General features: G+C 38.1%; 1 protein-coding gene across 2 annotated transcripts in view; it reads left to right on the forward strand.

Moving 5' to 3' along the window:
• NTNG1 (netrin G1) overlaps positions 1 to 26,199 on the forward strand; it is a gene marked incomplete at both ends in the record, with an annotated part of 150,275 nt that extends 124,076 nt beyond the window's left edge. For both annotated transcript variants that reach the window (XM_082313239.1, XM_082313240.1), the window contains one exon: positions 25,973 to 26,199. In XM_082313239.1, the coding sequence (XP_082169365.1) occupies positions 25,973 to 26,199 (227 nt within the window). The remainder of the gene's footprint in view (positions 1 to 25,972) is intronic.
• Positions 26,200 to 26,917: the final 718 nt, after the last annotated feature.

Below are 26,917 nucleotides of genomic sequence, written 5' to 3' on the forward strand. Positions count from 1 at the left end.
CATTAAAGAGATTTCTACAAGACCTTGCTTTTGATTTTTTAAGAGTGAGAAACACAAGAGAGAATGTAATTACTGACACCGATTAGCCAAATATTATAAAATTGGCCATGTACCCACACAAATGCTCTAAAAGAAATGCAAATCTTATATCATAAATTAAAAAAACAAACAAACAAACAATAAAGCTAGAGATTACCACTGCCTCTCCAAGTGATGAGTACTTCTGAACTAGAAAATCTGGGCTTGTGACAATTCACCAAATATATCTGGAAAGAAAACCAATAAATAAAGAATTTCAAGAAAGATTGTGCTAATTAACCAATTAGCATTAAAGCTAGTACATGAAGAGAAAGGAGGTTTGCATGGGCAACACAGTGAAATGTTACCCGAGGAAACTGGAACTTTCTCAGCTTCTGCCAGAAAGCTCCTGTTTCTATTTGGCAGGTTATTTAAACCATACTTTTCGCATGTGGTTATTAACTGTATTCTCATTTTCTGGATGCTTGCACTTGAGTTTAGATTCACAAAATTATTGAGCACTTAGAGTTGCAGCAGAAAGCAGATGAAGTAGTGTTTCAAATCTCAGAGTACTCTATTATTAATATTTTGAAAAATCAGATCCTGGGTATCTCAAAAAAGGCACTCAGAAATCATAGGATCTCCTTCTGCCTTGCACCCCTTATGTAGAAGGAGGTTCTCACCACCCATGTACCTTACCCTAGGTACTGGCAAAACAAGCATTAGAATTTGTGAAGCATTGAGATATTGTAGTGACAGGAACCACAGGGGAAAAAAAAAATGAAAAAGGAAATCAATATGATTCTCTGCAGTAGAATTTGAATAAAGTACAGTAAACACCATGTCCACACAGTGGGTCTAAAAAAGATATTAAGTAGCTGAGGTATTGAACAGGTCTGGAGGTCTGTGGAGCAAATTTTACAGTCATATAATTAATATAATAAAAGGTATACCAGCTTGTCAAGCCAATTGCTTACTAAATGCAGTATTTCCTATCTTTTCAGGTTTGGACATTATAACCCCAATAATGTTCTTTTAATGAGGATTTTTTGAGCCCAACGTATAATTAGCCTGATTTTAGCTGAATCAGAGTATTTGTAAAAGCTTTAGACGGTTTCTGGAAATGCAAGCTAGTGCCTTTATATTTGCTGACAAAACTAATTAAGTTTCCCTCACTGTGTTGTGATTTTCTGAACAAATCTCAGTCTGATTGTGTGACTGTTAGATATTCTCCAAGTTTGACCAAATTATCTAATCAAATTCAGAAGAAAAACAACTAGATGCGGTTGTCAGTTTTACGGAACAGACATCAAATTGCCATGTTTTACCAAGCACACACTGATTTAAATCTCATTTCAAGTCTTTTCATGGAGGAACAGAATTCCAGTTCATTTAATTTTGTAGTGTGGCAATTTGAGCAAAGCTCAAAAAGATTATTTGTCTGGACACGTAGCGTGTGGTTTTGATTTGTTTCCCTGAGCTTGTGCTGTACAGAAATGTATATATGCAAAGCTGGACACGCACACACAGTCAACAGACCAATATGTGTTTGTTTCCTTTTTGTTATACATAGACTATTGGCATTATTAAGAAAATCTACTCTTACGGAGCTTTGTTGCTAAAAATCATTGACCTAGGGCAACCAGAAGCTTGACCTATAAATAAGTAAGTTAAATCTGTACCATAGCTAGTTTAATTACTTGTATGATTGTATTAGTAAATGAAGTGGCTTAGTTTTATATATTAGTAATCGTTTTTGGGAAAAACCAATGCTGAAGTCTTGTGGCGTTTTCTAAGGCTCCCAGTATATCATTTGATAAATTACTGTTTGTAGTCTACCTTATACCACACATGGGCAAAAGACGCAGAAGCTGTTATCCTCAGAAGTATTCATTTAGCTACCTCACTCTTACTGATTTCGGCTAAAACCTTTGAGGATCTAGGCAGAGCGCTCATCACTTGCATCTCTGTGCATACAGAGGTCAGATGCAATTTTAGACTTTGCCTCCCAGATAAAAAGCGCCGTGATAACAGCTGTTATCTTACTGAATTCAGGGTTTATGCTGCATAGACATAGCAGTCAGCAGGGTCTGGTTGGTACAGGAAGGTTTGCTGCCCTCAGAAAAAGTGGCACAATAGATGCGACTGTGCCTTGCGCTGCTTCTAAGCCCTCCCCCAGAACCATTCATGCCGCAGGCGTTGTGCGTGCAGGGAAGCTGCTGGGGTTTCGCTCTCCACCTCCCTCCCAGATACCGACAATGGTTTTCTCACCAGCATCCATACATAGATCAAAGCGCAAGGAATGAATTAAGAACAGAACAGTCTGGTCCTGAAACCCTTTTTAGAATTCCAGAAACATGAGAAAATACATAGCTATATTTCATTTTTCTATTTTATAGAAATTAAACAATTCCCTTTAAAAATGAACATAAAAACAGAAGAAAAAGCTCCAAGCCTGGCAAGAAATTTAACCAGCAACTATAGCTGTTTTGAGCCAGTCTTAAACTGAACATAGTGCTTTGTGACAAGAGGAGCCTGTAACAAAAGGTAGAAACATTTACACACAGAAGAACTGCCTGAGTTTTAAAAAAATGGATGAAGGCAAAATATTAAGCAGGAGCATTCATTTGATTTTTCTAAGTGTACTACTCATAGGCTTGCATCTTTTGTATTTCTTGGCCATGACATTTCAGGTGACTAAATTCTGTTGCATACATACAGGAGCATTTGAAAATAACACCTTCTAATTTCACGCACACAAGAATCAATTCCAAAACCAGCTGCATATTTATCCAATCAGGCAAAGAAAAAGTGACTCTCTTGCCAACCTCGGTTTACCAGCACAGCTCGACTTTTCATTAGGCGTGATCACCCCACAGGGGAAAAGGTGAGGGAAGGTCCAATGATTAATATTATTCACTATCTACCTTCATACAGTCAGTGAGCAAATAAAGACATTGAACCTGCAGCCCCACAAAGGCCTAGACCGAGTACAGGAGTTACCAATGTCAGCTTGTACCCAAGTTAAATTCAGTGCGTTATTTATTGTGAATCACTGTTATAAATCATCTTGGTTCAGTGGTGTAAATCTTAAACAATTAGCGAATGAGTTTTTAGCCAGATGCCTTACGTCAAGCTCCAAATAGTTTATTTTATTTTACCCTTTTTTGTTCATTTTAAATAGCTTTTATTAAAGCAGGCAAAGGATTACACTCTTATCTTCAATGCTCAAACTGTGCTCAGTGCTTATATCTGTCTTCCAGAATGAACTTGTATTACTCTGCAGCCTGTTAGATAATTCATATTCTGTCACAATGTGCATTCAACTTATTATATGATTATTTAAATATAAGCTTTTTTGTGTGCATTTTATCATGTGTTACAAATGTTAGAAGCTGAGACATTTGATCAAAATCATCATGTAGACTGAATTGCCAAAGAAAATCAAACCTGAAATTGTAACCCTGGAACTTATATTAACATTTGCTTTTGGTAGTTTGTGTTTACAACTCAGCAAGAAAAGACGTGTTACCATCCATTTCTTTAAAAAAAAAAAAAAAAAAAAAAAAATCTTTCTTGAAAAAATACATCATGCACTTCTTTCTAGACAGATTTAATACATAAATGTAGTTGTCTCCCCCATTGAAGGTTAATGATCTTTTATACATGTTTGTACACAGATGTATCCTGTGAGTCCTTCAATACCTACACATTGAACTTGTGCCTGGGGAGCTATACTCTGTAACAAGAAACAGAAATTCAGAACCGGGATGCCCTGCCTTCCAGTTCACCTTTGCAGCTGCCTGTGTGGGGAGCCATAGACAATCTATCTATATCTTTTTATATCTTTTTACATCTTTTTACCAGTAGCAGCTTTAATGCTTTTAGCTGGTCAGGGAACAGTGGGCTTTCCCCGCTGCACAGGTGCTGTATGTACTTTCAGTTCTGGTGTGTTTTGGTGCCGGGACTGGTGCTAGTAAGTGCACTGCCACGCTTGGAGCTGGAGGGAAGTAAAACGTAGAAAGAATTTATTGAAAAGGATAAAGTTCTGCTGGGGCTGAACATCGCTGTCCCCAAGGAACAATCTGCCCCTGGTCTTTATACATGAAATACTGATTTCACAATACCTGTCTTACATGATTGTTATGCAGACTAAAGAAATTGTGTGTGTATAGGGGTTTGGATGTAAGAGGAACAGACTCTGCTTCAAATGGCTCCAAATTTAAATCCAGAATAATTCTCCTTAAATCAATCCAGAATCCCATTGCTCAACTCAAGGCAAAGTATGGCTTACAGATGTAAGACAAGCAAGGCAAGATTGCAAACAAAATTACAGCGTTATCGGGCCTGATTCTCAGACAATGCAAAACTCTGATTCCACTCACCTCAGGGGAAGCATGCTGACGACTTATACGTGTGATGCCATACCGATATCCTGGCTCTTTTAAACCTGAGAAAAGACAATATGAATGTGTGTATTAACGCATTCATTCCAAAATGCGTGACCCACAGAATAACAGGGATACATAGAAAATTGTTCACCAAAGTATGAATATCATGGAATGGTATTATTTTTTAATGAGATACTGGATTTGAAGGAGAAAAAGAAGGTTGATATCTCTCTGGGGAGAGGATATTTTAGTCAGAATAAACATGCCAGAACACAAACACTGTATTTAACAAAAATGATTAAGTGAAGCATCTTTCCTCTATGAAGAGCACAGAGAAGATGAAAGCGTAGGATGCTTTCTCTATATAGTTATTATACAGATCTACATAGTTACTTAGCCTGCCTAGGTTGGGGATCAAGTCTCAAGCTGCTTTTAGTACTGCTGCCTACAAAGCGTGTGGAATCTTGTGGAAATGGAAGAACCCGCAGAAGGAACAGACTGGAGGGGCACTGGTGAGAGCTCAAGGACGTTATCGCAGCATCTCTGTGCTGGAAGGAAGGCTTCTATGAACAGGATGGGGATTGCGAATTAGGTAACACCCGTGTGTGGGGAAGCTGAAGAAAATAACAGGTCATAAATCAACCAGAGAACGAGGCATAGAAAAGGGGGATAGTTAGCATAGTTAACATCTCATAAAGAAGCACCAGGCTCTTTAACAGACTGCAGCTCTTCAGGAGATTTACTCGGATAACCTGGTGATCAGACTCACTTTCTCCAAAGTGAAAAGAAATGGTTCAGTAGCAACATTTATACACCTGACCTTTAATAGAACAATTGTTCCCCAGCAAGGTGAAGGATTGGATTGGAGCAAAGAGGTGGTTCTCCTCTTGATCTTGCCCAGGCGTCAGCTTCAAAGCTGCTATTCCATGGCTGTCTAAACTGCTCTAATTGCAAGTGCTGCAATCCCTCTTCTCCCAATTCCCAGCTATTTAGTCCCACACCCCTAGCAATCTCTCAGGCACTTGTTTGACCTTTCATTGAACCATTTCAGATCTAACTCAGCAGGACGCCAACCAAAAAAGAATCGTTTTCTGCTGTGTTAGTTCTGTGCTATGAATCGGCAACGGGCTGAGCAAGCAGGAGCACCCTGGGAGAGCATAACCCACTCAGCTGGGGAGCGACGTAGCCCTGGCAGCCAGCAGTGAGGCTGGACTAGGCTGCCGTGCAACTGTGGCGCATCTGCGGGATCAGTATTCTCTTCCTTCCATCGTCAGATCATTCACGTTCTAGTCTAGCAAGTTGCTGGTATTTTTACCAGACAAAGCCACAGAATTTCAGATGGATGAGCAGAGGGATAATTAGGGAAACTTCCTAAAAACTTTTTCCTAAAAAAAAAAAAAAATATTCTATACTCTCCAAAAAATAGTTAAAAACCCCACTAACCTACAGAAAAACAAACATGTCTCTAAGATTCTCTTGTACTGAAGCAGAATCATAACTTTTTACAGACGGGATATCTAGGATTCTGCATGCAGAGCCAGAATGAACAGTGGTGACGGATGTGAGCAGAGTGCATTTCAAACCAGCCCAATTTAAAAAGAGTGAAGACAATTTCTAGGGTCTTCAGTATTTTTGGAGCTGTATCATGGGAGAGTTCTGAGCAACTAAATATTAGCAAATTCATGAAAAGTTAAACAAGTAACATTATTTGTTTTCTCTAGTCAGATGATTTTAAAATGGTTAATATTTGATAGCACAATGATAAATATTTTAATATAGTATATTGCAGTTGGTTAGGAATAGATCAAAAAGATACAAAGTAAGCTCCACTAGATAAACTTTTATTAGGTACATGAAATAGAACATAAAACTTGATAGCAATCACCATTTAATCTATTCACGTTTGGAAATGTATTGAAGGGGAAACTTATAACTCAGTTAGTTGTTATGAATTATTAAATATTCATCTGAACAGTGATGAGCAGGACTGCTTTTCCTCTGAAAAATCTGTCACGCTTTCCTTTTAAGCCTGCTCAGTGGCTGTAACTTCTGTGTAATTTGCCTGCTCGCTGCCTTTTTATGAGGACAGAAATAAAGAGATCAGTGGCACCACAGACACGCCCAGACGGGACATTTTTATGAAGGGGCCTTAAAAGGATCATTTAGGAGTAAGTAAAGTAATCTCCATCCTACTTAACCGCAGATAAAAACTACTGACCCGAGGCAATTAAAGATAGTCAGTGCTTCCTCTCTTGCCACGGGCGCAACTGATGGCATGGCTGACACCAGCACTATTAAGACGTCAGTAGTTATTGTTTTAGCTTCCTTTACACATGTGCAAATACAACTCTCCCAAGAGATCTTTCTGTTCACAGTGACGGCAATATGAAAACCAAAGTTTAGTTTAGAAGGAGCTGATTGGTTTTAACTTGGCAGGTGCTGACTGCCTCCCCTAACAGAAGCTAAGCTCCCCCACTGTTATTAAAAGTAAAAAAATGCCTTTTAATATTATGCATTAATAAATGGATGCCGCGGAAGTAAGTATACCAAGATTCAGTCTACCTGTAAATTTAAATTTTAAAATACTATCTTCCACCTTTAATGGATTTCAGAGTTATTCTAGGTACAGGGGCACACCTGATGTAAAGGTGTGTTTCTGTCCTGAATTTGAACATGCTGAAAGGATGTAATCCTAAAGTAATCAGCATTTCTAACGTCAGGTTTGTATCTCTACAGAGCTGACTATTGTAGTATCTAACAGCTAATGAACTCAAGGCTTTTTAATTACATATTAATACTATTTGAGGTACTTTCCAAAAGATTTTAGATGTCTTTACTCATTGACGGTATTTGTTATGAGTGATCTATAGAGGGGAAAAAAATAATCTCAGACTGAAGGTTTTAAAGAAATTTAGTTGAACTAAAGGAGTTATTATTTAGTATCAGTAGGTTGAGTACTTCAGCAATAAATTTCTGAAGATAATCAAGACCTTTCCAGAGCTGAGCTGTTAACTAAAACACTTAACAGAAGTGCCTTTTTACATTTCCCGATTCCCACTTCACCGTATTGTCTTCTGACTGTCTTACCTAGCCCGTTTCAGAGCTGGTCTTCAAGACCTTTCACTCGTGTGAGTCGTGTGTTTATCTTCGTGCTTGCATGCGTATAGACAGTAGAATGTCTTACAGTAGAAAATTAGAAAGCCTGTACTGAGTTAGACCAGGATCAATTTACCCCTGTGTCCTCTATTTGACAGTAGTGGGCCTGCGTGGTATCTCATTCAGCATAGGCATCCAAACTCTAGGAAGCTACAATTTATGGATTTTCTTAGCCAAAGAGTTCATCAGTATCTTCATATTTAGTCAGTCTCAATGAGCCTTTCATCCACTAGTTTGTCTAAGCACTTCTTGAGACATTCATACTTTTGTTATCCAAATGTCCTGGGCACAAGTTCACGATTATGCGAAGTGTAGTACTACTAATAATAATTTCTTTGTTTTAACCGGCTGGCTGACAATTTCATTTGGTACTTCCTAGTTCTTGGGAGGAAGAGGTAATGAGAATAAATGAATAATCATTTCCAGTTCACCTTCTCCATAACATTTGTGATTTTAGACAGGTCTATTTTATTTTCCTTCACTCTATCGTCCCTTTCTTATGCTGAAGAAACCTAATCTATTTAATCTCTCCTTTTACAGGAACTGCTTGTATCTATGATTGCTCTTCATTCTACCTTTTTTGGTAGTACTCTATTCCTTTTCAATATACAGGACTTCATGCAGCATTCAAGAGATGGGTGCATCATGGAGTTATATGGTGACATTGTGGTGTTTTCCGTTTCATTCTTTTTTTCCTGTCCTAAAAAATTCAAGAATCTATTTGCCTTTTTGACTGATGAAGAGCATTAAGTCAACATTTTCAATAAAATACCCTGAAGTACTCTTAAGGTCCCTTTTCAAAATGGTAAAAGCCAAGTATCTATAGGGGTGCATTACTCTTGAACACTGAATTTCATCTACCATTTTATTGTGCTGTCACCTTAGGAATTCTTCTGAAGGTCTTTACAGCCACAATACTTTTGTAATATGAGCAAACTTTATTACATTACTCTTCACTCACTTTTCTAGCACAATTCTGCATGTGTAAGTCCTGAGACAGTTCTTGCAGGACTGAGTAGTAGTCTCTGACATTTATTCTTACCCTGTTTCCTATATTTCAATCCATGATTAGTCCATGAAAATCACCAAAAAAACTCTCTTATTGGTTTCTTTGAAAAACACTGCTGAGGGATCTTACGAAATACTTTTTGGAGATTCAGACACATTATCAACATGATCATTTGTGTCCATATGCTTACTGAGTCCTTAAAAGATCATCTGGTAGGTTTGTACACCGTTATTTCCCTCTGCAAAATTTCACTCTTCTGTGCTCATCATGCTCATTCGTCTATCTGCTAATTCTATTTTTCATTACAATTTCTATCAACTTGCTTGCTGCAAAAGTTTTACGTGCTAGTCTTCAGTTCCTCTCCATCTCCTTGAAGCTCTTTATAAAAATCACATCTGCCGTAGTCCCTCCTTATAGTTAATCAAGCTTGACTTGGCAATTAAATTAGCAAAATCACAGGTAATAGTCAGAAATTTGTTTTTGCATTTTTGCAGAATTCTTGGATCAATATTATTTGCTTCTGGTGATCTGCTACAACAGACGATCTTCCATTTTTTAAGAATGGCTTGTATAAACTTTAAGACACACCTCCAGAGCATGCACCCATCAACACAGGCAGTAGCCTGGTAACCTCCTAAAGCTCTTCTGTAGTTAATACTGCGTAGATTTTTCCCTTCCCTACCTTACACACTATTCATTTGCCATAGAGACTTCCTAGAAAGTTTCTGCTTCTGACTTGTTTAGAAAAAAAATTAATTACTAATTTTTATGACTTTAGTACATTGCTCAATCATTTCTAGCCTTCCTTGGTACTTTAGCATGTTAAAGCTAAATTGTGACAGTCTGTACTCTTTTCTTTTTTCCTTCATAATTTCAACATTTCTCTTTACTGTTTGTAAATGTATTGATAAAGTTTTCTTTTACTCTGCTGCTAACAATGCAATTTTTAAGAATCCTTTTAAACAGTGTTCTTTTTTTTGATACTCACTTTACTCTGCAGCTCTAATATGACCAGCTCACCAAATCATCTGCAAGCATTCTGCCCCTTTAGCTTCTCCTTGAATTTCTTTCTAATAAGTGCCTACATGATCACCTCCTCTTCCCCTCGATCCACACCCCTGAGACATGTACTAACCCTTCCAGTAACTACAAATTCATCTTGAAGTTAAGCATGCAAGTAAATATTTTGACAAGGAACTTGGGTATGATAAAATCAGGAATAAAAGCTTGATCTTATAAATGTCAGTCCAGCTTTTTGTCAGATCTTTGACTACTACCCTTTACAGCACAAATTTTAGTCAAGCTATTCATATGAATAACAACTATGAGAGGGCAGCTATAACAACTATAACAGCTATGAAAGCAACAGCTTTACAGGATTCAGCCAATATATATTTAAAGGGGACTGATAACCCATACAAAAGTACCATGATGTTCTTGAAAACATTAACAGTAGTATTCTTTCAATTTCTTTCATCCTTGCACAATTTTGAGATACGATTTTGTTGATTACGAACTGTTACTCTCTCACATTGGACTGCAGTCAACAGCAAAATCATTAAAAGAGACTTTTAACGGAAACCAAGTCAAGCCCATTATAATTATCTTGGCTTCTAAAGAGAATAATTAAATTGTTAATAAAATTTTTACCTATAATCATCAGGTGAGAAGAGAAAGCTGTGACAGTGCTGGAAGTTTAAAGATTTCTACAGAGAAGGAGAAAGAGAGTTTGATCGTAATTCAGTTGTTGGTAATTAATGTCTATAGAAGATTACTTCTAATCGAAATCACCTTGAAATAATTATATTAAAGAGATTGTGTTCATTAACCTCACTGATTTCAATATACAGCTGGGGTCCACAATGATTAAAGTATTATGCCCAAAACTATTTTGTATTTTTATAACTACAGCTTGGACAAGTACTTCTTTATATGCTATTTTTTTCTTTCTAATGTCTGTCTTGTTGTTCATATGGAGGTGGAAAACCACGTAATAACAATTGCACTGATGCCACTGGCTGAATCTAGAGACAATATTTTGATATGTACTTCTGTCTGCAGATCAATTTACCCACTTCATTGCCTTTCTAGAGTGGAGTAACTTTACAAATCTTTTCACACTTTTCAGACATTTATGAAACCCTGTGTATTTTCCAGATGTACAAAGAATAAAGCATGACAAAATCTGTCTGTGGATAAACCAAAATATTGCTCCAGCTTATGGAGCCAGTGGCCGAGCTGTATATTGAACATCTCTGAACAGCCAAAGAGACACCTTTATCTTTCTGCAACACCTACGTGCTCTCCCCTGTTCTTACTCTATCTCCTGCTTAAATTTGAAGGCTTTTCCAATGGACCCACGAATCTATTCTTGCACTTGAAAACGGCTAGGTTATAAGGAGCTCAGCCATAATCTCTTTGGAGGAGGAATTCTCCCTTGAATAGTTATTTAGGTTAGCCTTAAGAAATAGCACCAAGCAGCTATAGATCAGGGATACACAAGGGCTACAATCAAAAGAGCTACTAGCTTTGTTACCCACATACAATAACCAGGCCCCATATACGCTGACAGGTGCAGGGGGAACAAACGCCTCCAGTATCCTCAGTATAGAAATAGCTGTCCGTAGGAGACAATTCAGCAGGGTGCTCTGCTAATGAGATTTTGCATCACTGAGCTCTGAATGTTACACATACTTTAAATGGGAAATGAACTTCTTTAAGCCAGAAGATCCTTGAAATAGGACTCTTACTTTGAAGAGCTTAGCATTTCATTTCCAAGGAGAGTAAAGAGAGTTTCACCACATGTAGCTCTTTCTTTAAAGAGCTGAAGCTGCATTTTGATAGTGAGGCAATAAGCACTGACTAGCGTCCAAGGAGAACAAGTTACTCTCACAAGGTTCAAAATCCTGGCTTACTTCCTACTGATTTCAAGAACAGGAGAATCCCACAAAGAGATTTAAATCGGGGCTGTTTTTTAGTGCGAGGAAATTCATACTGGGGGCAAACATAGCATCCTTAAATCAGCCCCATTATGTTGACATTATGCAGCAAAGTGCAGCTCTCTGCAAGGAGGCTTTGGTTCTCAGAAAAAGCATCCTATTCCACATATCTTCGCAGACAGATTACAAAAGTGTATTATGACCCAAATGTCTCAAAAATTGAGCCAGATGTGTTGAAATGCCTCAGATTACATATGCACACATGCCATTTGGTACACAACTGGGGAGAAACATGAAAGGTTGCATGTACACAGCATAACTAATGCAAAGGTTTGAAAATTTGGCTCTAGATTTACACCACCTATCAAAATAAAGCCATATACTGCTATAATTTTTCTGCAGCAACCTGAGAGCTTTGCTAGTTCATGCAAAACCATTACTGATTTAAAACACAACTGAAAAGATGCTTAGAGAAGTGTACTTGGGTTATATCTTCTATTCAGTGGCAACATGACAACTTAGCGATGATGCTGCAACCCACGCTGCTCTGCACCATTAGAAGACCTTGACTGTTTTGCAAATACAAAACACTGAGCCAGCCAAGATGTGTTGAGCACCTCCCTCACCTCCTCCCACCCATCCTGGCTTTGGCCCAAACCCCTCTGTTCCAGTTCCAACCACTTCCCTTTAGCACTTATCTTTCTCTTTTAGCCTAACAGCTACTCGCTCTGTAGCTTTCTTGCAGTCTTCAGAAAACCATCATCCCACTCAGATCTGCCATGTTACCACTTAAGAAATGCTGTCTCACAAAGGCAGCATAAAACCTTTGCATTTCACACTCCTCTCATGCTCTCACTTCACTGGGCCTATGTTTCAAACCTGAGCAGAAACCACACCGCCGTGTCTGCTGCCGAAGACGGCACGTCTGTGCAGAGGTTGGTATTACGCGCTGGCTAGCCATGCTTGCCACGTGGCATCATGGAGCAGGAAGAGGCTTGGTGTTTAGCCTCAGTGTCTGACCCCTCATTAGGATCCAGGCATAGACCCATCCTACAAAAAGTTGTCCTACCTGGAATTACAGCCTTTTCTCGTCCTCCAATATCACGTGCGCCCATCAGCCGGCGCTCTACACAGGCGCGCAGCAAACACCAGCTCCCACCACAGGAGGCAACGCAAAGGCACGCACACAGTTCTGGAGGAGTTGTGATCGGAGAAGTCAGTTTTCCATTGCCATCACTGCCAAGGCTGCTGAAAGAGAAGGACAAGCATGTGATGGGAGTTGTGGGGGTTCGGGTTATGTAAGGTAGGGGTATGCAAGGGGGGATGGCTGGGGGCAGAGGGCAGGGCTGGACCGAAAGAGATAAACTTGTCAGGAAATACAGCTTCATCATCCCAATTCTCTTTAGCAGAAATCTGTTTCCATTTTCTCTGAGTTCTACAAAGAAATATACTCAGATATTATATTTTAAAGTATACTCAAACATTATATTTTAAAAGAATATACGACATTCTAGAAGTACATTTTCAAAAAAAATGAGCATTTTTTGTGTGACCCTTCCTTCTCTAAACCAAAGGTGAGTATATGAGTTTGTAACACTGTTATATGCACAGCTTCTCAGGAGCATGAGGAGATGACCACGGTCTTGGCTTTTCAGTCTGTGAGAGTGGAAGACTGAGTAAGACAATTATTTCTTTTCATCATGAAGTTTAAGGGTATTGATACAATATATCTTTAGAAATATATAACACGCTGATTATAGAGGAATTTATTTTGTCTAGATTAATGGAGATGTCTGTTATTTTTCAACTCTGGCATGACTTGACAATCTAAAAATTGGAGAAAATAATTTTAAATAAAATAAAGCAACTACTTTGAAGGGAAATAATATTTTGCAGTTATCTGTTCCTTGAGGATCTCAGGTTATTTCAGTCTTCACTAGTAATTAAATTTTAACACCTTTGTGCATCAGGACTGATAAACAGAAATATAAGTATGTTAATCAGCATGTCAAAAGTAATGCAAGAACCATATAAAGCAGAGGGAAACAGTTCTTACTCATGAGAGTCTTTTAACTCTGGACTTTTTAATATCCTGAATTATTTTAACATTTTGTCATAGTAAGCAATATCAACATCCATGTTCAGAGGCATTATCTTTAGTTCATAGGTATGTAGAAGAACTTTTCAGACATTAACCCAAACGCACACATGTTGAGTGCTCTTTCTAAGTCTAAGCCAGGTCTATTGTTATTCAGATGTTTTCTACACTGTAGAAAAACTGTAGAGCTGCTAAAACGAGATTAGTGGAATCCTGTTACTATTGCGATACTTATTAATAGTAGCCTGCATAATAATATTGCGAAAAATATGTCGGTTGCCTGTATGCAGTCTTCATCTGTATTGGTCAATGTGTAATACTGAATTATGAATTCTAACTGCGTACTTATCAAAGCATCGCTTTTGAAAAGACAAATAAATAATCAGAGGCTTTGAAATTTTGTTAAGAGGCAATATAATTAGATAAACAAAGACAGTTATTTTGTGTTTTGGTGTGAGCATCTTTTGGACATTTTTGCTGAATGATATTATAAGTCAATTTAAAAAGTGTTTTCAGCTAAAACACTGGTGAAGACTATCGCATTGGTTACACCTGGGTAGCACATTGCAGAAAAACTAGTGTGCCTGAAGAAGATTGTGTTGGAAAGCGAGCATCTATTATCTGTGTTTTCCCATCTAATGGCTGCTCTCTCATGGAGATAAATGCACAATGATACCTAGAGCGAGTCTGTGTGTAGCAATAAATATTGTTGATGAAAACTATTATGAAGCAGCTAATAGCTTTAATTATTTGATACATTAATTTATTAGTTCTCGTTTTTGCTGAGTGCTACATGTCAGCTCTTTGAGTCATCTTATTGATCTCCTGATGAAAAGAGTAGGAAAGTAAAGCGTTACACCAATTAAAACCCCGCTTACAGGAAAGCATATTATCAGCCAGTATATCTCAGAAAGGAATTATGATATAAGAATCTGCCTGTTGAGTGTCATTTTTAAATTTTACTGTAATAATTAAAAATAGACAATAACAGGTAATATTTTTAAAGGCCAAGATAAACCAGAGGGGATAAAAAACATTTGCAAATCTTTACCATGTTCCTGATATATGAATATGAAGCTGCTACAGTTCTGACCAGTGAGATTAGAAAGAGGTACATATATGAAATCGGTATTTCTAATTGTCAGAGTATTTAAACATCTTATGGAATTGCATATGACACTTAAGTGGACAAGATCGCATATTCCTTTTTTAAACTTCATCGTTTATAAGCCTTTTTATAGCTGAGAGTCTCCAGACTCCCTTGGAAACAGTAATCAGCTCTACTGTTGCATTTATCTAATAAGCGGTGCAATCTAGTAAATAGAACTGGAATTCAAAGGACCCGGTTCGTTCCCTTCTTTTGTTAGCATAGGCAAATCATTTGACTTTCCTTGGCATCAACTTCTCCATTGTTCACTGGCAGTAACCACTCTTACTCTGAAGAGCTCTGAGAGACCTACAGGGCGGTGTTTTTATCCCCATGCTAGAGCCAGCTCAACAAAAGCACTCCAAAGCATTTCATCCACGTTCAAAACAATAAGTCAATGTAGATTCAGAAAGAAGATCTCTTGATTCCCATCATTGCTGCTTTAACAAAAAAAAAATATCCCTCACATTTCATATGTTTTGTAGGAACTATATAAATGTTTTACCTTTACCTTTGCATTGCAACTAATGTTCACATAAACTCTGAATGCTCATCTCCTGAGAGTTTCTACGCCATTTACTTTGCACATCGGTGTTTTGGTCTCCTATAGGAGAGTATTATCCTGGTATCTTCAATCTCTCTCTTTTGAAAAATGCACACAAGAGTAATACGTAATGACATATAAAGTTGGCTTTACCTTTACTTGTGGTCACTGTAACGTAGCTGATTATAAGTCACACTTATGTAAGTGTGACTGCCTTTTTTTAGTTACATACCCATTCCATTTTAATATCTTTTATATTTATGATAATGTAATTAAAGATTGCTGATGTTTCCATTACAAATGCTGTTTCACATAGTTTAGAAGTTGATCATAACATATATTTCCAGTAGATTTTGTTACTAATTTTTCAAAATGCACCACGCAATTGGCTTTAAGCCAAAGCAGCAAGAAGAAAGTTTGCAACATTCAAATTATTTTAGATCACGAATAACTTTAGAAAAGCAATGTTCAAAATTTAACTTGACATGAATATAACACCTTCTGTGTAAAAAATAAATAAATACAACTAAGTCTGCTTTAAAAAACTAGCCATTACAATGCAAAATTTTTACTTTGAATTCAAAGAATTTTTCTACGCAATGTTTGCTATACACAGCAAGTATTGTAAAATAAAATTTGCAGAACCAACCTTACTCCATCTGAGTGATACTAAACTGATTATTAAAAATTTAGCTCTTTCTTAACACCGAAACCAGGGCATATATTATTAAGCTAAAACAACTATGCTGCTTTGGGCAATAAAAACTTTAAATAACTCATTACTCTCTTCTTCTTTATTAAACACATCATGAGCACTTTTGTCAAAATGCCAGAGAGTACCCACACATGCACAAACGTATCACATAATTGGGGAGCAAAAAATTAGGAGAGAGTAAATTTTTTGAAATACTGTCATTAAATAACATAAGATTACTATTTAATCTTAAATTTCTCACTCAGCAGCTCTCTGAAATCATTTTAAGTTTTGTCTAGGAAGAACTTCAGGATCCAGGGCCATGCAGATGTTTTGAGGAATACCAATACATCCCGTATTTGTCCTCAGATTAGTACTACTGTGGAATGTCACTAATAGAAGCCACCAACACATTCTCTCTCTCTCTCTCTCACTCTCTCTCTCCCCTTCCCTGAAAGAAATTTAGGAAAATAATTATTAGAATAATTCTAATCCCCTAAATCATTAGGAGGTATTTTCATTTGTGATTATATCTTCTCTGGTTTTGCTGCCAAATAAAGTAATAAGTACATGAGGCTATTTCATGGGTTTTGGAAGTCTTCAATGCAGCATTGATTGGGAAGAATGGCAGGAAGAGAAACTTTTGTCTGTGTAAACAAAGAGAAATTATTTGTGTTCTTTTGTGTCCAAAACATTATTGCAAGTCAAACACCCTAGGAGCTAAGCATGCAGGAACATTCAGCCTTTTATATAATTCATAATCATGTATTTGAATTGCTGGCCTTTGCATGCTCCTGCTTTGGTTTGCTCTCCAGGCTTTCTTCTGCCTTTTTGCGCTCTGTAAAAGCGATACTTGTTGCAGCTCTGTTTAATAGTTCTTGGGAACTTTTAAGAAAATACTCGTGTCGTGCATGAAGCTGAAAACGCTGCTGTTCAGGCAAAGCCATCCTGCTAGCTTTTTGGATAGGACTGAACTGCCTGACCGTAGGCGTCTAGTGCCACTGCTAAGGAGCAATGGCAGTTGGTGGTTCCACAAGGAGAGAGCAAGCCCGGACCAGGAGGGGACTGAGGGAGGGAAAGGGGGGTGGGGGGCGGCACGGCAGGGAGCTCCCCAGCACAGGGTCCCTCCCGCAGCACCCAAGCCAGGCGAGCCGAGCAGCTCCGGTGGCAGTAGCGGGGTCAGTCGCAGCCTGCAGACTGCCAGATAAGCCTCTAGTGGCGAGGCAGGTCTGGGGTCACACCAGGAGGTCAAACGTGCGAGGCCAGGATGGGCCGAGCCCACCAGGTCACTCGGCAAGGACCAAGGCAAGGGCCTGAGTTCAAATGCATTCCCAGGCTGGTGGGCAGAGGGTGCTTGACTGGAGGCCTCAGATGAGGCTTTTCACAGCTCTTGCTCGCAACTTAGGGGTTTCCACATGAGCCATGTCCAGTGTTGCACAGCTCCACTGGATCAGCACAGACATCAAACGCAGCCAGGGAAGCCATCGCCGGGCGGGGAGCCTGCAGGCAGGGGGCTGCAGGCTGCCCGCAGCAGTCAGAGCCTGCCAGCACACCCAGGGGCCCAGCAGTTGCCTGAGACAGGCGGGCATCCCCCTGGCAGGCCTCCTGCCACCACTCCCACAAGCCTAAATCTTGCATAGGTCTTACGACATATCTGCCAGCTCCGTGTAAATGTCTGAAATGCCCTCTGGCACCTCCAATGGCAGTAGCTGCTTTTATTTAGGGAACCAAATCCCACCCTCCAACTGTTCATAGATAGGGCCTTTTGGTGACCACTTCATCTTCTGTATCTGAGGAGTTTTTGTGCTTAGACAGTTTTTATTGATAGTGGTTACATCCAAACCCTGACCTTGCTGTTGGCACTAGACAAAAAAAAAAAAAAAAAAAAAAAAAAAAACAGTAGTTTCAATTGCTTCTCTTCCTAGTTAAGGAAAGAGAAGACAAATCATGTAAGAATGTTCATTTATCTCCAGGAAGATCAAAATAATGGCACTGCAGCTTACAGCTTTGTAAGTGGAATATGAATGATGGGGGGATGTAGTCCCTTTTGAGCAACTAAAGCTTTGATGTAGCGTATTGCTCTCCTGAGATTATCCTAAAATATGATAAGGGTCATACCAATTCAGTGGTGCTCCTCCATAAGCAAAGCAATAAAAAGAATGGGGATTTTTTTCCCCCACTTTGGGAATCATCGTCTTTTGGAGTAATATAAAATTGGAACCATCAAAATCAGAAAATGGAAAGGTTAATCAATCGTTTCCTGAAACTGAGGAAGACTGGAAGGTATTATCTTAACCATAATTCTTAGATAACTAAATCTGGATTTGTTTTCAGCCATTTTAACCGGTAATCTTGTGTTGTTTCTGCCAAAGCTACTATGGCTTCTCTATCATGCAAGAGTATCAGTTCCAAAATTCAGTTCTCCCCCTTGTCCTTTTGACAGATTTGATGTATTTCTTCTCATTATCTTTTATTAATTAAATCCAAGGATTTTAGATTTAGAGATGGAAAATGAGAAAGCACAGACACAACCCGTGAAACAGAGTAACTTTCTACCTCTGCTATCCTTATACCATGGTTAAAATAAAATTTGTTCTGTAGAGGATTTTGCGCTTTCAGTAGTGAAACATAATCAACTAAGCTTACCCCTGTGGATGCTAGGATAAATTGGTACCTATTTACAGGAGAGAGGAATCGCCATCCATTCTGGGGCTGTGCACTGGGGAGAACTCTGAATAGCAGCTGCATCTTCTTGTAGAAACTCTGAAGACTTTTCCTGCAATTTGATTAGAACTGGCTTAGCTTTGAAGTGAGAATTGTGCAGAAAGAACAGAAATTACATGTAGGCAATCTAAAAATTCTACCAGAAATTTTCAGCAAACACAGTACCTCCATTACACTCCTATTCATTTACTCCCTGATAACTTAATAAAACTGGTTTGATAAAAAATCAAGTGTCATTTCAAATTGTGCCTCTAACGGGCATTTCTAAGACAAGTCAAGATGGAGATGTCTGCCTTTAGAAACTACTCTCACTTAGTCAATGTTTATTTCCTTGTATTGTTGGCAATAAAATTAATCACAACATTGTTTCAGCTTTGCGCTGGAGATCTTTGTATTAATGTTTGTCATTTTATGACCTTAACTTTGACACGGTAAGATACGCTTTAGGCTTGTACTTGTCTACAGTGATTTATTTTGTCTTAACTTTGGAATGTGCCTTGGTAGATAAGCACAAACCAGTTTTCTTTTCATGCTATCAAAGCATCTACCTTATCTTCATTTGATGGTATCCTAAGATAGTTTTACTGATCCTACTACAGCAAATGTTGAATTAGTGTCACTTCAAAAAACCAAATCATTATGAGTATCTCATTTAAAAGAGCAATAGCTGTTTTTCATATCAGGTATGTCTGTGGTTTAAAACCACTGAAGAAGTCTGATCAACACTGACACGTGTATTCATGGTAGCAAAATATTTAAAAACCACTTGGCAGTAACTGTGACTGGTAACAATAAATTAAATTCTCATAATAATCTAACAGTAGATCTAATTGGAAGACAGGCAGGGGGAGAAATCGAAGTGACAAAACCTCCAAGTCAGTTCTTAGCCACTGGTTATTCAAATGAATAAGATACTTAAGTTATAAAAATTTGAGGTTTTGTCATGTGCTGTGCAACACTAATTGTAACAGCCATAGTTGCAACTTTTCAGAAGAGGCCTGACTACCAATAAGTTTTCCCCATGCCCTTATATCCTCATTCCTATTATTTACTTTATATGAGTGAAATCTCATGAGTCAGTGGAGCTCCACAGAGATATCTTTAACACATAACAAGCATATATTGTATTTTTAGGCTTGTTTCCAAATAATGGAAATAATTTGTTGTTGCTAACACTGGCAATTTGAAAATATTTTTATTGTGGTCACTTATGTTCTGATACAACTGGAAACAATTTTAAACCTTTGCATTTGAATGAGACTAAGTGTTTTGCATTCCCCGATTCCATTGATGTCTATTTGACAAATTGTGGGAAAAATATTACTAATACCTTCACGACTGCAGAGGCTTTCTCGTGCTTGTTTGCTATATGTATGTGCAGATATTCTGTATTCTTATTAGGCGTACACACAAGCTTCCTCATTTGTTGCAATTTCTCTTACATTCTGTGATTGTTTTTGCTGTTTATTGATTAAATGATCATATTTTTAGAGAATAATGCTTGTTAGTTACAGAATCTTTGTAGTATGCATAGGCACTAATTCTGTATTTGACAAGAAATCGCTTGTGCTTGGCCTCAAGTTACTGAACTTATTTATGTAGTGAGATGAAATCTCCTAATTTTTTCATGGCATTTCAATGTGCTGTTCACAGCTCGCTCTATATAGACAACCACTGCATGTACTGAAGCTACCTATGAACATCAGTACTGAAAACATGGGTTTGACTATGCTTGGTTTTCTACTCACTTCTTATGTTGAGACAGAATATTCTGTTAGCATGTGCGCTGAAAGCTTCCTCATAAATGAGTCCAAGTAACATTCATTATTAGATAAGAAGTACCAAGGAAATAGAGAAAAAAAAAGCCAAGAATAATTTCTTCAGCCACTAGACCTGCATACTTTCAAAGTTAGGAACAACGGGTAGAATCCAAGATCAAAAAATTCTCATGATTTCAGTAGTGCCGTTCACACAAACTACTGACGAAGAGTATGGGAAATTCAGTGCAGCAAAAGTAGGGTCAAAGCTTGCATCAGTGCTTTAGAATAGACCAAAATGTTGTGTAATATATTCAGAGCTGTCAACCCACCAACCTGTCCAGGGACTATAATACTGATGATCTGGGAGACAAAAAGGAGAAAAGTGAAGAGATGGTTTTAGAGAGAGAGGGAGAGAGAAGGCTGTAACAAATGATACCACAAAAAGAGCACACCGAAGAAAAATAGTGATGGGAGAGATCATACAAAACATTGCTTGAAATGAAAGACTTAAGAATTCAAGAAAGGAAGCAAGGACCTCTAATAAGTTTTCTTTCTGTGACTTTATCATTGGTGGTCTTTATGCTGTTTCCACAAACCATGAAAATTTCATAATAAATTTTGATGCAGAAAGTGAACACCACCTATCTCAGATCAAAAAAGGTGTCCTTTTGAATACGTTCATTTCTTTTTTGTTAAGTCAACAACCTGTCCTTTCTCATCTTCATGTGGCTGACCCATGTGAATAAGATGCTACTGTAGACAAGTTGTACAAAAATTATGGTAGCACAAAGAAAGGTACAAAATGTATTTTTTCCCCTCCCGGATGGCCTTCAGGAAAGACAGGAGGCTAAAAGAAATCATGTTGAAGTCCAATAGCGTATTGTTTTTCTGTCTGAGCCATAGGCAGACAAAAAGCCCTGTGCATGTGCTCTGAAGCTGCCCAGACACAGTAACCAGAGAGAACATAAGCCAACAGCACAATACTGTGCCTGAGGTGGCCCTCCAGTTCGAAGAGAACAAGGCTTGCACTTGTGTTACTGTGTCTGTATTGCTGCTTCAGAACTAAAATCAGCCACAGTTGTCTATCTCTTTTCTTTCAAGAAGCTGCACAGGTATGAAAGTTGAGTTTTGGACAGACTCAGAAATTTTCATGTATTATTCAGAATTGAACATTTAAGGGGAAAGTAGACATTTGTCAAACTATGCTACTCTCAATACATTTCATTAAATACCCAATATAAATTCTATGAAACACTAGCACATCACTTACCCCTTGAACTGCCTGAGCCAGCTGAAAGACTGGATATTTTCCCCTTGTTTTCCTTTTTTATTCCATTTCCAAATGTAATAACATTGGAATTACAAATCAAGGATATTTTGTGACTTGTGGCATGGCATCTTTCATCATCATTCATAGAGGTCTTACCCTAAAAAAGAGGCTTCAATATTTTATTAATGATTACTTTGGAAAAGATGTTTACATTTTAATTCAAAAATAATAATAATCTCTTGCTAATTGCAGGGGTTTGGAGGCAGGAGGGGGAGTTGTCCCAAGGACAGAAAAACTTCAAATAGCTATCCATTTTCACATGTGGCTTTTTTCAGTCTCCTTTGTATAGTGTTTTAAGGATCCCATAATTGGACCATAGCTTAGATTGTAAATTGATGAATTATGAAAATAACATTAAAATTTTCCCTTGATTTTACTTAAATATTTCACTTCCCGCAGTAGCACAGATCTGGAGACTGTGCTCAGAAATATCCCCCAAAAAGGCCTGCAAAGCTCTCCAGAGCAAATCAGAGATCTCTGTTTTGTTTCTTAAATGATCAATTTGATGTTCTGTCTTCTAATTAATGAAGATCTCCCAGCAAACCCACAGCTGGTTCAGCCACACAAATCTTAATAGTCACGTGTCATTACTTCATTACTTTTACTTGCATCACTTCTCCGAGTTTCATTCCTTGATCAGAACTTGATACCTGATGCCTTTCAGATTAATTCCAACTAATTTTTCATGATTGTTACTTTTAATGATGAAGGTAAGGCAGCGCTGGTTCAACACCTCTCAGCAGCGGAGGCAGCATTTTACTGCTTGGACTAGAAGAAGGGGCAAGGGCACGGCAGGTAGAAGGTAGGAGGGGTACAAGGGGCAGGCAAGCCCAGCATTGCCAGGCTCGCGGCTCCTGCTGCTTGGGGAAACGAAAAGGCCAAGGGCCAGGCACATGCCGGGGCTCCCCAGCCCTGCCGGCGCCCGCCAGCACCAGCTGCAGCAGCTCTCCTTGGGCTTCAGCACCGAGCAAGGGGTCTGCAAGGCCCTGGCCCTTCCTGCCCTGCTCAGCAGCTCCCAGGTCACTGCCTTCTCTGAGGAAAGCCTAGAGCCTCTTCTGAAATAAAATGTGTTATAACACGTGCCCTAGAAAAATACTGTGTTAACATTAGAAACATCGTTAACTTTCATAACAACAATTAATATACTTGCCTTGCTTTGATCGTGGCAGCACGTCAACAACTTTTGTTTAAAGCATAAATTTTGCTTTAAATTCGGTGAAAGTGCTCCAGTGAAAGTACTTCTCTTTAGGCCTCGGTTGTGGTATGCTCATTAGCTGTAGCTAATCTAACTCCTAAACTGAATAAACCTAATTAGTTAATATAGAAGTTTTAAAAGTAATCGTGACCATGCTTTTGGGAAGGTGGAAATGGTATTAGAGTTGGTCAGAATAAAATTAAAACAAAATTGGCAAAAAATAAATACTGGGATTTCCTAACATTTTCAGAATTGTTTCATTTAACTTCCAAATCACCACAATTGCTGTCTACATGATACATATGTGTGTACGTGTGTGTGCAAGAGAAAGAGATACAAGGATGAAACTAAGGCGAAGAAAGCTGTGACAATACAAGATGAACAGCTCAACAATTTTCAGCTACATAGTAGTTTGCTGAGAACGTTAAACTCTACCTGTTTTTACTTTAATGCGTTTCTGTGGGCAAACTTTTAAAAGCATGCAAGAATAATGAAAGAGAAGCTTGTGATCCCTCCCTTCTTTAATTACATTTTAAAAACTTTCTAATGAGAAATAAATGGTCTGACTTAAAAATCAGCATCTATAACATTGTATCCAGAATTTTGTAGACAGCAAGGATTAGAGTCATTTAATAGCAGCCAGCATCAGCGCGTCAGGCAGAACAGCCAGCATGGAGCAAAACGCCACTTCAGCCACCCATCTCCAGCAACCTGTAACTACAGATGAGAATCTGGGCTGATGGCCTCTTAAAATAACGGGCTGTAGTTGTCAAAATAAGTTTAAAAATAGGAAAGCTATTGGAAAATAAATTTATTTTACTGAATACTTGGGAAAATTTGGATAATATATTCCGGGCCGAACACGAAGTGAAATAGCTCATCTGCTGTTTAAGAAGTGGCATTTAATTAACTATTCAATTCCACTCAGTTATTCAAGGCAAACGATGGTCAGTATTGATGGGACAGGTATTTCACCATTTTCATTGCCTGAACTGCAGGAAGCATCCCAGCAACGAGTAGTCTAGAACAACCAGCTTCAGTAGCTGTACCATCAGATAAAGTATTCTGATTTTGCATATTGATACAGCTAAATATATACAATATGAATAATGAAGTCAGCTTTAAAGATACATAGCCCCAGTTATAAGAGATGTAACTCAAATCTTGACTTTTAAAATACAGTTGATTTTTTTGGCCTGTTATCATTATATTCTTCTGGGTTGTTAATCTCACCACATTTATTTGGTGGTGACTTACTGTTCCTTGTATGTAATAGAAACACTAGTTTTTGTAATGTATATATAGAACATCAAAATTCAGACATATGGCTGTCATCAATAATGTGTTGTTTGTTGTACCTTAATATTCAAATTTTGACATTACACTTCAGAAATTGGACAACAATGTTAAATCCATAGTAAATAATCCAATGTTAGTAAAAACCTTTGAGTGCTAAAGGAATCACTGAAAAAAAATATTTAACTGTTCTCTCTCCATTGCATCTATGAGTTTCTAACACACTGAGTTATTATTTGGCCCACTTGGATGCAGAACATTAGAAAGCAGTTGTCAGAGAGTCCTTCTAGAGTGAGAAAATTATTTTTCTGAAAGCAAGCCAGGACAGATAAGATTACCAGTAAGGTTGCTAGTGCACAAAATTGTACAGATTTATGTAGAATTGCATGACTTAAGAGCTTGGACTGTTTCAATTTTAGTTCTCATAATATTTGTGTTGCTTTTAAAAATAAGTAAATTAACATTTATAAAACTTTACTTTTTTGTAGCAATAAATAACAATGTTTAAAGTAAAATCAACAATATTTTCCCTGTTCTGAATTATTTAGGGTATTTCCAGGCTAGGGTATGCTTAAACAGCATATAACGTTGCATCTGCTTCTAAACCAAATAATCTTTTCCCTAATTCTCTGAGCAAAAATGTTTACTGTTACGTTCTGCCTAGATAATAGGTGCAAGATCTTTACCAAAATTGCCTCTCCTATGGAAGACAGAGCTGTAATCTAGCACATATTCTACTAGCGGTGTCATCTGGAATAAAACACAGATTGAGACATTTAAGTAGTATGTTCCTCATATCTCTACCTATTTACCCAGTGAAATATTTCAACTGCTATTAAGTAATACAAAGTAAAGCTGCTAATTTTTCAAATACGATATTATGATGCTCTAAAACTTTTGCCTGTGTTATTTTCTCTTAACCTTTCTGTCAAATCTGACTTCTGAAGTTATTATATCTGGCTACAATATCTAACTAAGGTAGTTTTAAGATGCCAGTTACCCGTGTACCAAAGTAGCAAATCTCATAAGATCTGTAATGGAAATAACATTATCTTTTATTTCCATATGTATATACCATATAAACCCCATCAAATAGCATGCTGAATTTCCTGCCTGTGCTTGCCTTATCTTTTTTGCGTAATTTTTCCAGATCGTTAATACCTGCGGTTCTTGATTATAAAACCCTGCCTTGTCATATGATCTTTTTAATTCAGCAAAGCCATGTTGGATTTTTTAACCACTGTTCGTGCTTTCCAAAAGCTCTAGATACGTTGCCCCTTTCAAATAATAACACACCCACCTACAGTTCCCATTCAGTAGTAACTATAAAAATGCAGACGCTGGCACAAGGCAGGTATTGATATTCATATTATTTCATTATTAATTTATTAATGAACATATCATAGTCAGTGGTCTGAAGTGAATATGGTTCTCCAAGAGTACAGCCTTAAAAACAGAAAAAAAAAAAAAAAAAAAAAAAAGGATGAGAACATATCAAATAAAATAAAAAAAATCCAAACTTGAAGTGTTCAAAAAAACACATCCCCTGTTTACATGTCTCAGGAAGAGGGGGGAGGTAGTGTTCTAATCCTGGTTTTAGTGCAGTTTCTCCTGTAGATGAACTTATATTTATTCTGCTTTTCTTTCCCTCCCTCCCCTGCTATCTTGCAGCAAATGTATGTGACAATGAACTACTGCATTGCCAGAACGGAGGAACATGCATCAACAATGTGCGATGCCAGTGCCCTCCGGCTTACACTGGCATTTTATGCGAGAAGTTGAAGTGTGAAAGGGATCCAGGAGGCTGCAGCCAAAACTCTGGCCAGGGGGCAATATCACACGGGCCTCTATTACTGCTGACTGCTCTACTAGGAGCAACCGGACTTTGCATATGCTAGACTCCGTATGGTTGATGGCATCACATTCAGACTGCTTCAAATGAACGTGCCACATGAAAACAAAACAAAATCCAAGCGTTTGCTACTGAAATTTCAAAAGGAAACAAGAGAGAAAAAATAACTGCTTACAAACTAAGAAGGCCTAACTGAACTAAGCCATATGAATCAGTTACGGACGGGCTCTGAGTCAAGACTGTTCACCTCTGGCTCGAGGCAAGTCGGCAGCTGCCTATTCTGCCAAGTCAATGCTAGCTGCAAAGCTTACACAGGACTGAAACAGCTTTGACAGCCCCCAGAATGGGAGGAGAATTTAAGAAACGTTTGCTACTCCTATATGGTGCGCTACTGTACCTCCGCCCGGTGTGTGGACCGACCAAATAAAGGCATTCTTTGCTGTCAGTGCATTGTGGGTATAAGGAAATCTGTAAAAGCTGCCATATTGGCCTGCTTCAGTCCCCAAATCCTTTCCGACCTGTGCTTTAGTGAACATTGCTCTGTAACCCTTGTTGGTTGAAAGATTTCTTTGTCTGATGTTAGTGATGCACATGTGTAACAGCCCCCCCAATAAAACTCAAGCCAGTCATATCCTTGTATACCTTAGCAGCACTGCATCAGTAAGATGCTGTGTTCACCTACTGTACAAGAGTGGCTATAGGACAAAAAGTGTATTTATCCTTTTGTATTCAAATGAAGTTATTTTTCTTGAAATAATGTACAA

The sequence above is a fragment of the Platalea leucorodia genome (assembly GCF_965183815.1).
Source record: "Platalea leucorodia genome assembly, chromosome: 5".
Taxonomy (NCBI): Eukaryota; Metazoa; Chordata; class Aves; order Pelecaniformes; family Threskiornithidae; genus Platalea; species Platalea leucorodia.